This window comes from Anolis carolinensis, chromosome 6 (genome assembly GCF_035594765.1).
Source record: "Anolis carolinensis isolate JA03-04 chromosome 6, rAnoCar3.1.pri, whole genome shotgun sequence".
Classification (NCBI taxonomy): Eukaryota; Metazoa; Chordata; class Lepidosauria; order Squamata; family Dactyloidae; genus Anolis; species Anolis carolinensis.
In genome coordinates, this window is record NC_085846.1 from 71872098 (window position 1) to 71885435 (window position 13338).

General features: G+C 38.2%; 1 protein-coding gene across 3 annotated transcripts in view; it reads left to right on the forward strand.

Moving 5' to 3' along the window:
* osbpl10 (oxysterol binding protein like 10) overlaps positions 1-13338 on the forward strand; it is a 93521-nt gene that overhangs the window by 71818 nt on the left and 8365 nt on the right. For 2 of the 3 annotated variants that reach the window (XM_008121409.3, XM_062957479.1), the window contains 4 exons: positions 4797-5262; positions 10033-10219; positions 10957-11139; positions 12363-12516. In XM_008121409.3, the coding sequence (XP_008119616.2) occupies positions 4797-5262; positions 10033-10219; positions 10957-11139; positions 12363-12516 (990 nt within the window). Of the gene's footprint in view, positions 1-4796; positions 5263-10032; positions 10220-10956; positions 11140-12362; positions 12517-13338 lie in introns of those variants that run through there. The other variant, XM_062957480.1, reaches the window with a different exon arrangement.

Genomic DNA, 13338 nt, shown 5'->3' on the forward strand with positions numbered 1-13338 from the left:
TGGAAAGTGTTTCGGTTAGAGTACTTATGCTATTGGAACAAGGCTGTTAGGCTTAAAGTTTCTCATACATTTTTTTCTTTTGGCTAACTAAAGTAACTGAAATACAGTAGAGTCTCACTTATCCAACACTCGCTTATCCAACGTTCTGGATTATCCAACACATTTTTGTAGTCAATGTTTTCAATAAATCATGATATTTTGGTGTTAAATTCGTAAATACAGTAATTACTACATAGCATTACTGAGCATTGAACTACTTTTTCTGTCAAATTTGTTGTATAACATGATGTTTTGGTGCTTAATTTGTAAAATCATAACCTAATTTGATGTTTAATAGGCTTTTCCTTAATCTCTCCTTATTATCCAACATATTCACTTATCCAACATCCTGCCGGCCCGTTTACGTTGGATAAGCGAGACTCTACTGTATTTTCTTTTATAGCAGTGGGGATGAGAATTTAGTTCAGATTTTTCAAGATCTAAAGCTAAATTCCATGCTCTTTATACATCTGTACTTGGATCAATTTGGATTCATTTGATGTCTCTAACTAACCTTTCTAGACATATTTAGAAATGCTATGCAATCAATTAAGGACCCCTGCATTCAGTTGGATCAAACTGTAGAGTCCACTGCTGGAAGCCTCATATGCAGAAGCCAGTTTTGTTGTTCTTATAGAGAGCTGACTTTTTGATATAGTTGCTTCCTTAAAGGGACCGTGGGACTTAACAGGTTTTTGATGCTGCTGAAAAGGCCTCTTTCTTTTACATTTGGTTGATAGTTGAGTTGTTTCTCTTCTTCTGACCTCTGGCTTTCACAGAGGATGGAGGAACTACTAATCATAATGAATCTATACTTCCTCTGTTTCAGAAATGGTGTGCCCCTGTAGGTCAGATGCTGGGGAGTATGATTGGTAGGGTCCCATTGCATTCATTTTTTTTTTTTTGTTTCCAAACTTCCTAAAGCAGTGGTTCTCAACCTGTGGGTCCCCAGGTGTTTTGGTCTGCAACTCCCAGGAATCCCAGCCAGTTTATCAGCTGTTAGGATTCCTGGGAGCTGAAGGCCAAAACATCTGGGGACCCACAGGTTGAGAACCACTGTCCTATTGGCACCTGTTTGACCACTGTGAGAAAACCATACTGGACTAGAGAGGACTGGAATTTCATCCTGCAAGGCTTACATATTCTTGCACACTCCTTTCAGATGGTTGGTTTTCAGGTCAAACTAAATCAATTTGGGGGAATTGGTTTGTTACATATCTCAATGTACATCTCCTTACATTGCATGAAAGTGAGATCTGCTGCAACACAGGACAACACTTTTCATAAGGAATGCCTTCTTAAAACAGGGTGTTGACATTCCTGTTTCTTTTCCACATTTAACTCAAGATTCCTTTTGTTATTTCAAGTTAAATGGCCTGAATTAGGTTATCCCCCCAGACACCAGCCAAGGGAAAAGACCTTCTCTACTGACATGAAAAGATCAGTCTTCTGTTGTTGTTAGGTGTGTCCTCCATCTGCATACTAACCATCATCTTGTACTTCGATTTAAATCTATCCTGGAATTTTAAAGCTGGCTTCATGCATCATAGTGTCTTCCCCAAGCACTAAGATTCACAGTCCAAACTGTTGCATGTTTACTCAGAAATAAAATCTTATGTTGAGTGGGACTTGCTTTCTAGTAAGTATGTTTGGGGTTGTAATCATTTTTTAAAAAAAAAAAATTGGAATGAATTTTAGAGTCAGATGAGTATTTTTCCAATCCACGTAAGTTCCTGCTGTGTCTATTACTATACTTGTTTCAACATTAATGTGTGATTTTTCAAAACTATGTAAATATTTGGTAGAATATAACAATACATTTATTTCATCTGAACATCCATACTTCTAAATGCAATTTTGAGCCAAGATTGCACAGCAAAATTGTGAGGTGTGTGAAATTCAAAGTATAGCTATGTTCCTATTTACCACGTCAAGCCACTTCACATAAAATGTGAAGAAACTGAATTTGTAAATCATTCTTTTCACACTTAAAAAAATGTCTTACCTTGCTTTCTTTTTGAGAAAGCAATTACATTTGAAAGATGTAGCATATGTTTTTCTGACTTGTCCTTATTTTGCTCCTGAAAGTACTACAAAGTCTACCTTGCTGCTGCTGTCAAAGATACAGCATTTGGCTATTACACAAGAGGGATCATTTTTATCATTTGTTGCTTGTATCTAATCTCTCTTTAATGAAACCCAGATGCTCTTGCCAGCTCTCTCAAGGCCTTTTCCTTATTACATTTGAAATTGAAACTTGGATACAGAGTTGGTCATAGGGCAATTCTGAAGAAAGGTTAATTATATTTTTTCTTCAGGACTTACTAATTATGTAAGCACATATGCTGTGTGCCAAAGCAGCATCTTCCGCTTTTCTCTATGCAAATGCTGATTACTGATCTCTTGATAGTGGTCTCCAGATGTTGTTGGACTATAACTCCTATTAGCTCTAACCAGCATAGCTAATGGTGAGGAACAATGGGGTTCATGTTCAAAAGTGGCTGGAGAGCTGTATTTGCTTGCAGTTTTGCTGTTCCTTAAGTTAATTAAAATATGGTAATTTTATCCGACCTCATATCATGTTACCCCAGTTTTGATATCTCTTCACTGGTTACCTATTCCTTGTAGGTTTCAGTATCAGCTTCTTATTTTGATTTTCAAAGCCCTGCATAACGTAGCTCCCTTTTATCCTTCAGGCCTCATTTTTTTTTATCAATCTGCTTGAGATCTACATTCTAAGAATTCTAGACTTTTCACATAGCCAAAGGTGTTCCCTTCTTTGGCTCAGCTTTGTCCATTTTACTCGCTGCTACATATCTCTTGGGATTGTGTCTCAGAACATTTTCAGACTGCTCTTTCCCTTGTTTTTAAAAAATCTCTATTACAAACATTTTTCCCCCTAAATCCTTTGGAATTTCAGATTGATATTATTCTATAAACTTTTATATGTAGATTACATGTATTGGTCAGTTTGCTTCACATTATATTATATTTCTTGCATTTTATCTGGATAATTTTACAATGATATTATATAGTTTTGTATTTTATAATTTTTTCCTTCCCTCCATGTGTGCATATGTATATGTACCTATATACTTCAGATTATATGCCTTTGGCTGTAGTCACTGTTTTTTTGGTTGTCTAACTTGTAAAGCACCATGTACATGGATTAATAATATAAATTAATAAACAAATAAATGATGGCGATGAATCCAAGGCGCTCTCAGTTTAGCATGAAATAAAAGTAATTGTGAAACAGCTAAAAACAATAAGAATAACATAAAGACCAAAGCATATTGGATTACTAAGAATAGACTAGAGCACTTAAAACAGGACAGATTGAAAGTAGTTGAACAATTTCAAACTAGTCACAATTTCAAATGAGATCAATCATGCCCCAGAAGCTTTTGCAAACAGCCATGATTTTACTTGTCTTCAGAATTCTAGCAGCAGTGGTATCCATCAGGCCTCTAAAGCACAAATATCTATTTACTCAGCTGTTTCCCTCTCTCACAAAGACCCCTGCAGGGTTTGGAGGCAGAAGAGGCCAGAGCTAATAAGTGGGGGAGCTGGAAAGTGTATACATGAACTTTATTGACTGGCAAACCACCCAGAATGGGCAAAATGTTGGTTTGGAAAAGAAGACCAAAGAAGAGACAATGTTGGTGTGTGTTTGTAGGGAAAGAAAAGCCAAGCAAAGCAGAGTGGCAATAGATGATGCCCCTTGGGGCAATGAAAAACAGTGTAAAGTAGCGGTTCTCAACCTGTAGGTCCCCAGATGTTTTGGCCTTCAACTCCCAGAAATCCTAACAGCTGGTAAACTGGCTGGGATTTCCCAGGAATTGTAGGCTAAAACACCTGGGGACTCACAAGTTGAGAACCACTGGTGTAAGGGGAAAAAGCTAGGAGACCTATAGCAGCTGCCAAACAGCTTGGAAGCCACACAATTCCACCGTTGTTTGGGTTATTTCACTTTTGGAATTACCTAGATAGTTTTAGATATTATCCTTCTGAAAAGCCAGCAGTGCCTTGAACATAATTGAGCAATGCCTGCGACATCAGAGAAGGCAAACCTTGCATGAGAGTGCATAAGGTGAATTGACTATTGAAACAGATTCATGAATAACAGCAGACACTTTCATGCATAGTTTGGAAAGTAATAAGGACTTTACCAGTATATGGGCCACATGTTCTTAGGCATGGCTGAAGCACAAACACAAAAAGGTAGAAAATAGATGTGAAATTCTGTGTTTCCACAACTCAGTTTAAGTGCAGCTATGAACATAATATCAGTCACTCTTAGGTTAATGTGTTGTAATATTGCTGGGGCCAAGAAACAGATTTCTTTGTGCCCTATCCAGCCTACCAGCTGCCAAAGTTGGCAAAATTCTAAAAGAACTCAATTAACTTTAAACCAAATGATGTGCCACTTTGGTAAACAATGAGTACTGTCACTGAACAAATGGTTTACTTAGTAGCTTAGTAGAGCAGGACAATGAAAAGACCCAGGCAGCATGAATAGTAGGAGCTTTTTATTTGCAGGGCCATTAAGGACTCTGAAGAATGGCTTGTACGATTGACTAAAGCATTGTGTGTTGCCAACATTAGTAACACTTTGTATCCTGAGAGGATGGTTTCTAGAAGTGCTGCGGGAAATTTTCATTTTTTTTAACTTAACCATTGAGTCTTCTTGATAAAAGTATTTAAAAATGTATTTTCGTTTTTTTCTCCCTTCAAAAAAACTTCATTCAATATAGGTAGTCCTTCCAACATTTATTTTAGAGAAGAGGTCGCTCTTGGAGATGTATGCCAACTTCGTGGCCCATCCAGATATGCTTCTGTCGATTTCATCTGGAGCAACGCCGGAGGAGAGAATAATTTCCTTTGTGGAATATTACCTAACAGCTTTTCACGAAGGTAGAAAAGGAGCAGTTGCCAAGAAGCCCTATAACCCAATTATTGGGGAAACTTTTCATTGCTCTTGGGATGTGCCTAAAGACAAAGTGAAATCGTTCAGAACTACCAGTGCCTCTCCAGGACCTAAGGGTCCGGCTTCATCCGAATGCTATAAACTGAGATTTGTAGCTGAACAAGTATCTCATCACCCACCAGTATCTTCCTTTTACTGCGAGTGCAAGGAGAAGAAGATGTGTGCAAATGTTCATGTATGGACTAAAAGCAAGTTCATGGGGATGTCAGTAGGTGTTTCTATGGTAGGTGAAGGTAAGACATGGCACATAGATAAGATATTTTGTAACATGCTTGCATATCAAACATTTTAGTAAGTCTTTAAGAGGAGAAAAAAAAGATCAACACACCCTGCAGACAAACTATATTGTGGCAGCAGTGATCTACTTACTCTTCAGGTTCCAGACACCAAAAAAAGATAGTGAAAATGCTCCTTATTATATAAAGAATTAAGGCAGTGGTTCTCAACCTGTGGGTCCCCAGGTGTTTTGGCCTACAATTCCCAGAAATCCCAGTCAGTTTACCAGCTGTTAGGATTTCTGGGAGTTGAAGACCAAAACATCTGGGGACCCGCAGATTGAGAACCACTGGATTAAGGGAAAGCATTCAAACAATTAAGGAGGTGGTAAAAAAAAGAAGAAATTGCTTTGGTTGCCTAGCAGTAATTTGCTTTGGTAAAGAGACAGTTTTCTAAATGGATGTGCTGTGTTAATTTTTATTTTTATTTTAATAAGTACATGTTCAGCATGCACTTGAAATAGGATATAATTAACTAATAAAAGCATAATAGAAAAGCAAAAGAGGTATTGGTAATGAAACAGAGATTTTGTATTATGCTGTTGAAGTATACTGTATAACTGTCCTTCAGAATGGGATTGGACACAAGGAGAAGGGGAAAGACATGGGTGATGAAAGATAAGGAATCCAGTTTCCTAAAACAATTTGTAGTGGGGTTCATTTTGATACGTGTAACAAGTCAAACATAACTTCATTTGCTACTAAAATTAATGTTGCTATAGAAGGAGCCATAACATTGAGTCACATTGTCCTTCCAAGCAGGAATGATAAAACATGTGCCCTGAATATTGGCCTCAAATCTGTTGTAGGTTTTTTTTTTAGTTGTTGTTGTGTGGTTCTAGTACTGTTTGTGATGTGAATTATTTTGGTTATCAGTCTGTAGGTATGGGTTGATATGCAACTGCTTTTGGTCCTGGATGTTACAGAATGCAAAAATTATTAATAATTTTAGTGCAGGCATTCTTCAGGATGGCCCTAGAAATTTCAGAAGATGTTGCTTGTCACCTGAAATGTCCTGTTCTACACAACCATTAAAGAGGTGTAAGCTCTGTCCCTTGCTTTACCTGGCAAACTGAAAGATTTTGCTCTGACTGGAGAATGCTTTTTGCTATGGATACTGTGTTGCTTACAGTTTGAAGGCATCACTGTTTAATTTTCTGGAGAGTGTTCAAAGGAAATCCTGGTTCTGAAGCAAGGGAAACAACACATTGCTCTTCATCCTCCGTTGGCAGGGTAATAGCATAGGGGATTGGACTGTCACAACCTTTATATAATTATAGAATAATAGAGTTGGAAGAAACCACATAGGCCATCTAGTCCAACCCCCTTCCATGCAGGAAAGACACAAACTACAGAGCAGTTTCATTATACAATTTGAAATCACTTATTCCTTGCTTTTTGGGAGCTGGCTTGGGTCTCAATGTGGGGGAAAAGCAGCATGTGAATGAAATGAAAGTAAATAAATTAATTAGTGTTGCACTGAAATCAGAATATTAGATAAAACAATAGCATATAAGAACAGGAAAAGCATATTTTTGGAGTCATATTTACCTTGCTCTCTATCCTTTACAAATTAAAAAGCTGTGGTTCCATGCTTTACAAAGAATCATAGGGATAGGATCTTAAATTGGTATATTTGGGGATCTGGGTTGGGTGGGATCATGTGGCATGATGTGGCATTTGCTTCATTTTTAAAATAACTTCTCCACACACATACTTTTTGGCCTAGGGGAAGTGCCCACTCTTAAGCTGCAGCAGATTTCCCTGGATTTCCTCTGTGAAGCTGGTTCTAGAGTCAGTTTGCTATCAGCGCTTGCTCTGCCCTCGTTTGACCCAAGAAGTGCTCAGATTGAAGGGAAGTGCTTCATTGGGCCTCTTTCCAAGAGGAAGCTGGGATTGGAGCATGTATGCTGCAGGGCATGAATGGTGTGCACTGAAGCCACACCATTTGACGTTCTTTTAGCAGCAGGCAAAGAAATGCCCTGGCAGATAAAATGTTTCTAGTAAGAGCAGGAATACATCTGTTTACATCTTAAACGATTCTTCTGTTGGGTGGTACAATTTGGAGTGCATACCTTCAAGGGGAGAGTAATGATACTGTAGTTGTGGTTCATTGCTTCAGTGGCTGTGGACTTAATTTTGTGATGATTGTTCCCTGGTAGCAGAAGGGCAATATGCACACCCAGTCCTTTGTGCTGGTTAGTATAAAAGCTACTTACACATTTCTCAGCTCTTCCAAAGATTTCTATTTTATACCTCATTCTTTTCCTGTTTTGCTACCTACCACATTGTTAGTTCTGTTTTAAGTTAATGCTGTATCTTTTCTTAGTGAGGATTAATTTCAAAAATGGATTCAAAACATTATGTTTTAGATCCCCAGTAGTCTTTATGATATGTTCTGTGAAGAGATGATTAAGTAAATTAGAAGGGTAAACTGAATGCTGTCTAGAGTTGCTAACTATGGACAACATGTGAGAACAGAGCTTTGTCACAAGATTGGGTATGTCAATGAGCTTTTAGTTATTTTTATTCTGTAAATCAATGTAGCCGCTGTTTGTTGTGACTGAATCCTGGCCTAATGGGCGCCTTGTGATTCGAACGTTAAAGATGCATGGGCATCTCCTTTTTTTCAGAAACCACTAAAATTGTTGGAATATTCCAGTTGTGCTGTACCCTCTCTACAGAATAAAAAAAGAGTGGTCATCCTGATTCTTGGCTTTTAGATCAGCTATAACTATATTGTTATATAGTGGTGGCGCAGTTGAGCTGCTGAACTTGCAGACTGAAAGGTCCCAGGTTCAAATCCCGGGAGCAGAATGAGCGCCCGCTGTGAGCCCCAGCTCCTGCCATCCTAGCAGTTCGAAAACATGCAAATGTGAGTAGATCAATAGGTGGGAAGGTAACGGCGCTCCATGCAGTCATGCCGGCCACATGACCTTGGAGGTGTCTATGGACAATGCCGGCTCTTCGGTTTAGAAATGGAGATGAGCACCAACCGCCAGAGTCGGTCACGACTGGACTTAACGTCAGGGGAAAACCTTTACCTTTACCTATAACTATATTGATATAGCATGATATCCAGTTATTTCAGCAATGTGATCTGCAGTGTGTACTACTCAGCGTATAAGCTCAAAGGGGGAAGGAAACAATGGAGTTGGATCTAAATTTTGTTATACTTAGAACAGACTCATTGAAATAAATGAGAATCTAATTACACAGTATGGAAAAAGTCCCATCTATGTTGATCATGTTTTAGCATGATCCGACCAAGATCTAACCCAGGATTAAGTAGTGCAGTCTATATAATGTAACAGTGGGGATTATGTGGCTTTTAGATGTTGAACTACAACTTTTCATAAATTGTGTTGGCTATGGCTGTTTTAGTCTTTAGTTCAGTATATGTAAAGTTGCATGATTCCATATAACAACATGCATTGGTGGGGACTTGCTTTGTTTCATATAAGTAGCAACAAACATTTCAGACAGGTCAAAAAGAAACTGGAACCATCATAAACTTGTATTTTATTCATTGCCAGAATCACAGGATTCCAGCAGTACAGAATAATCTGCCCGTCTGCAATTTTTTTAATATAAATCAAATTCATTCTGTTATTTCTATGTCACTCTAAAGTAGTAATGTGTAATTCATTCTGTTAGCGCTATGTAACTCTTGAGTTATAGTAGTCCTTTTTATTTAAGGACTACTACATGTTAGGTGAAGGAAAAAATGTTATGTGCATTGACAGTTACTTGCAATGGTATGAACCTAGCCTTTTAGGTGTAGCTTTTGCAAACTAGGTAACTTTTTAAAATCAAATATCAACAGGAGAGGATCCTGGAAGTTATGTAGTTTACTTCTAGCCACCAATACTCTCCTCTTTTAAGAGGAATGTAATGTAACTTTCTTGGATCTTGTGTGGGTTCATTAGACCAGGGCTTCTTAAATATTTTTGACTCGTGACCCTTTTTTGGTCCAATATTTTTTACATGACCTCAGCTATAGGGTTGTATAAAATAAAATAGGTATAAAAATTAAATGCATACTGAAAATAAATTAGCATTTGCAAGGTTTGTTTTTCCTTTTTATGGTTGAAGTATTTTCTCCAGAACCTATTGTAAACACTACATGTTGTTGCCAACATATTTGTGTAAAGGGATGGTGTTCAGAAACCTTTTACTATTGGTAAATTTTTGTGACCCCAGCACTGAGCCAAGACCCCATTTAGTATCAAGATCCATAGTTTAAGAAAGTGCTTTTGACTGCAATTTGGATACTAAGAACTGTTTGGATCAATTGAACTGATGGAGGGTTTAAAGCAGGCATGGACAAACATCAGTCCTCCAGGTGTTTTGGGCCTCAACTCTCACAATTCCTAACAGCTGGTAAGCTGGCTGGGAATTAGGGGAGTTGATATCCAAATCACCTGGAGGGTCAAAGGTTGCCCATGCCTGGTTTAAAGTCAAGTATCCCAAACTACAAGGATTTGGTAAAAGGATGCATGAAAAACTGCCATCTTGGTAAAGTTCAGTCAATTTACATTACCATTGTACCAGTCTTTGCATCCCTTATGAAAGAAAACAAAATGCATACAATTTACCCTAAGGGTCAAAAATTCACAACTGTTTTCTAATACCATATTATTAAGGTGACCTTCCTTCTCGAATGCATATTAGCAAGTTTCCTGTGCTAAAAATGCTTTTCTGTTTCCACCCTGCCGTCTTCTTCAGGAGTTCTTCATGTCATGGAACATGGGGAGGAGTATGTGTTCACGCTGCCTTGTGCCTATGCACGCTCTATACTTACCATTCCATGGGTGGAGCTTGGAGGGAAAGTCAACATTCATTGTGCCCAGACTGGCTACTCGGCTGTTGTCACGTTCCACACCAAACCTTTCTATGGGGGAAAAGTGCACAGGTACCATTTTACTACTTCAGTATATATGAGAGAAATATTTCTTGTATGGCTCTATTAAATTACAAGGAAGAGCATTAATTTGCTGTTTGCATTGTTATAGTTGTCTGTGAGCTAATATTATGCAATCTAAATACGTTTTGAAAGCATTGTGCTGTAGAACTTCATAGTGCTTGCAAGATGCACTTCCAGAGCTGTGGAATTGAAGCAGCAATACGTGGATTTCATCAAGGCATTATGAATAAAACTGGACAGGATCCCGTACCTATGTTTTTCATGGAATGTACTGTCTCATGTGCAGCATGAAATGAGCAAAAGGGCAGAAATGAAATACTGTCGGTAAAGCCTGGCAGATTAAAACTTTTAAATAAATATGACATCCATTTAAAGACAAATGGACAAAAATACAGACTATCTTGTGTAATCTTTAATTTACAGTATTGGCATTGCATGTACATGGAAACGCACTTCTTGTATTTTGCTTTTAATAAAATGTTGAGCTTCTGCAAACACAGGCAAAAATTGCACAGCTTTGGCCAGAATATGCTCCACTCCAAAAATATATCTCCAATTTAATAATAAATAATAATCACAATAGAAAAATACATTCTTGCAGGAAAACAGTGTTTTTATTTAGTTTCCTTTCTGAGTTACATTGTGGTAAAATTGTCTACTGTGCCTGGATCTTAGTCCTTGTCCAATAATCTGTGTACTAATCTCTTTTTTATCTCTTCGACTAGGGTTACAGCAGAGGTGAAGCATAACTCAACCAACACCATAGTGTGTAAGGCACAAGGAGAATGGAATGGCATACTAGAATTTACCTACAGCAACGGGGAAACCAAAATAATTGACACCACCAAGCTACCCATAATTCGTAAGAAGATCAGACCAACGGCAAAACAAGGACCATTTGAGTCGAGGTGAGACTCTTTTCATGAAACGACCATCTTCAGATGCATTTAACAGGAGTAACAGCTGATGAGAGGGTATTGGGTCACAAATTACTGTTTTAAGACTCTAGGTCAGGGGTATGGAGAGTACATCCCATGGGAACTGTGATTCAGAAAAAACAATTATGAGGTGGGCAAGGCATTCATGACTAAAATAATCCCATTGGCTTCTGCTAAAATAAAACATGAATAACATGGTTTTTGATAGCTTAGTTTACTTATGAATTTGATATCATTGTAAGAAGAGTCAAGTTTGTTCAGGCTTAGCACTGTGGCAAGAGTTGAGGACCAGACACACTTGCCCTGCATTTTGTGAATGCACCCCATATCAACTCTGCCCCCAATCTTTCCACACTGATTAGGAAAGCGTGGAACATATATTTGCTTACATACAAATAGAGACTGTGTGCGAGTAGTAAACCTTGCTTTTGAAAGTTTATAGGCCTTTCAACTAATAACTGGAGCTCCCGGTGGCGCAATGGGTTATACCCATGTGAGGGTAGGACTACTGACTGAAAGGTCAGCGGTTCGAATCCAGGGAGCAGGGTGAGCTCCCATCTGTCAGCTACAGCTTCCCATGTGGGGACATGAAAGAAGCCTCCCACAGGATGATAAAACATCTGAGCGTCCCCTGGGCAACATCCTTGCAGATGGCCAATTATCTCACACCAGAAGTGACTTGCAATTTCTCAGGTAGCTCCTGACACACACACACACACACACACAGAAACTAAAATAGTATCAGATAGCTAAATAGGAAAGGAATAAAGGGACAAGTAGGCAAATTGGATAAACGGAAGAAAGTTTATTTAGTTTTGGAACAACAAACGATAATTTGGTGCAACTGTTTCCTCTATACTGTGGTTCTGTATATCAATTCCTGTCACATCAGTTCCTATATTTGTGTACTAGTAACATTAAATTTTGATCACCATACATTCCTTAAAATCTTACTGTTAAGTAGGAAGTTTCACAACATTTAAAGTCTAAAATCTGGAATACTGAGCATAGGGCAGTGACTCAGAAATCCATCACTCTAGGCTTTCGATGCTTTTTAATTTGTTTGATAAAGTTTATTCCATTTTTTTAAAAAAAGCTTTGGCTAAAGCAATACAGTACAATCTACTTCTTTTGTTCTCGAGGAGCTTGTAAATCTTTCTCCACATAATTGTATGGTTTGATTTGCTACACAGGCATCTCTGGCAACAAGTCACCAATGCCTTGAAGGAAGGCAACATTAATTTAGCTACAGACCATAAGCGTTTCCTTGAGGAGAGACAACGAGTAGAGGAGAGACAGCGAGCCACTAGCAATACACCCTGGAAGCCAAAATATTTTGTCAAAGAGGTAAGGAGAATGGCAGTAAAGAGCAGGCTTGGATTTTCATTTCTCATGGCAAACCCTAGCACTTAAAATATATTTAATTTTTTAAAAAAATCGTTGATTTGAAAGCTTATTATTAAAATGGTATAATATTCATACTATATATGTATCTTTTTATGACTTTGGATTAAATGCAGCATTTAGCAATATCAGAACTACGGTATGTATTGAAAGCTGCTTTCTGGTGAGATTGTGTTAGGATAAATGCTTATTAAATAAGGGTGGGGTGAGATGGGTGCTTGTTTAGTTGCCATGATAAATGGTGTTTTAATGTTTATTATAGGAAGACTTACGGGGTTCTGTAAACTACAAAGTTGAAGTAATAAACATGGTGAATTGCATGTTTCTCTTTTTTCCTGATGCCTTCTGCATTGAATAGTTTTATCTAACAGATTCAACTACTGTTTAAATCAGTTGTAGGAAAACTTCAGCCCTCCAGGTGTTTTGGACTTCAACTCATAGAATTCCTGACAACCAGTAGGCTGTTACGAATTGTGGGAGTTGAAGTCCAAAACACTTGGAGGACCAAAGTTTGCCCATGCCTGGTTTAGATAGAAATAGGGTTAAATGTTATGCTAAAATGAAAAGCCCTCCGTGGTGCAGCGGATTAAACCAAACCACTGAGCTGGTGAACTTGCTGACAGAAAGGTTGCCGGTTCGAATCCAGGAAATGGGTTGAGCTCCTGCTGTTAATCCCAGTTTCTGCCAACCTAGCAGTTCGAAAGCATACAAATGTGATTAGATCAGTAGGTACAGCTCTGGGGGGAAGGTAACAGTGCTCCGTGC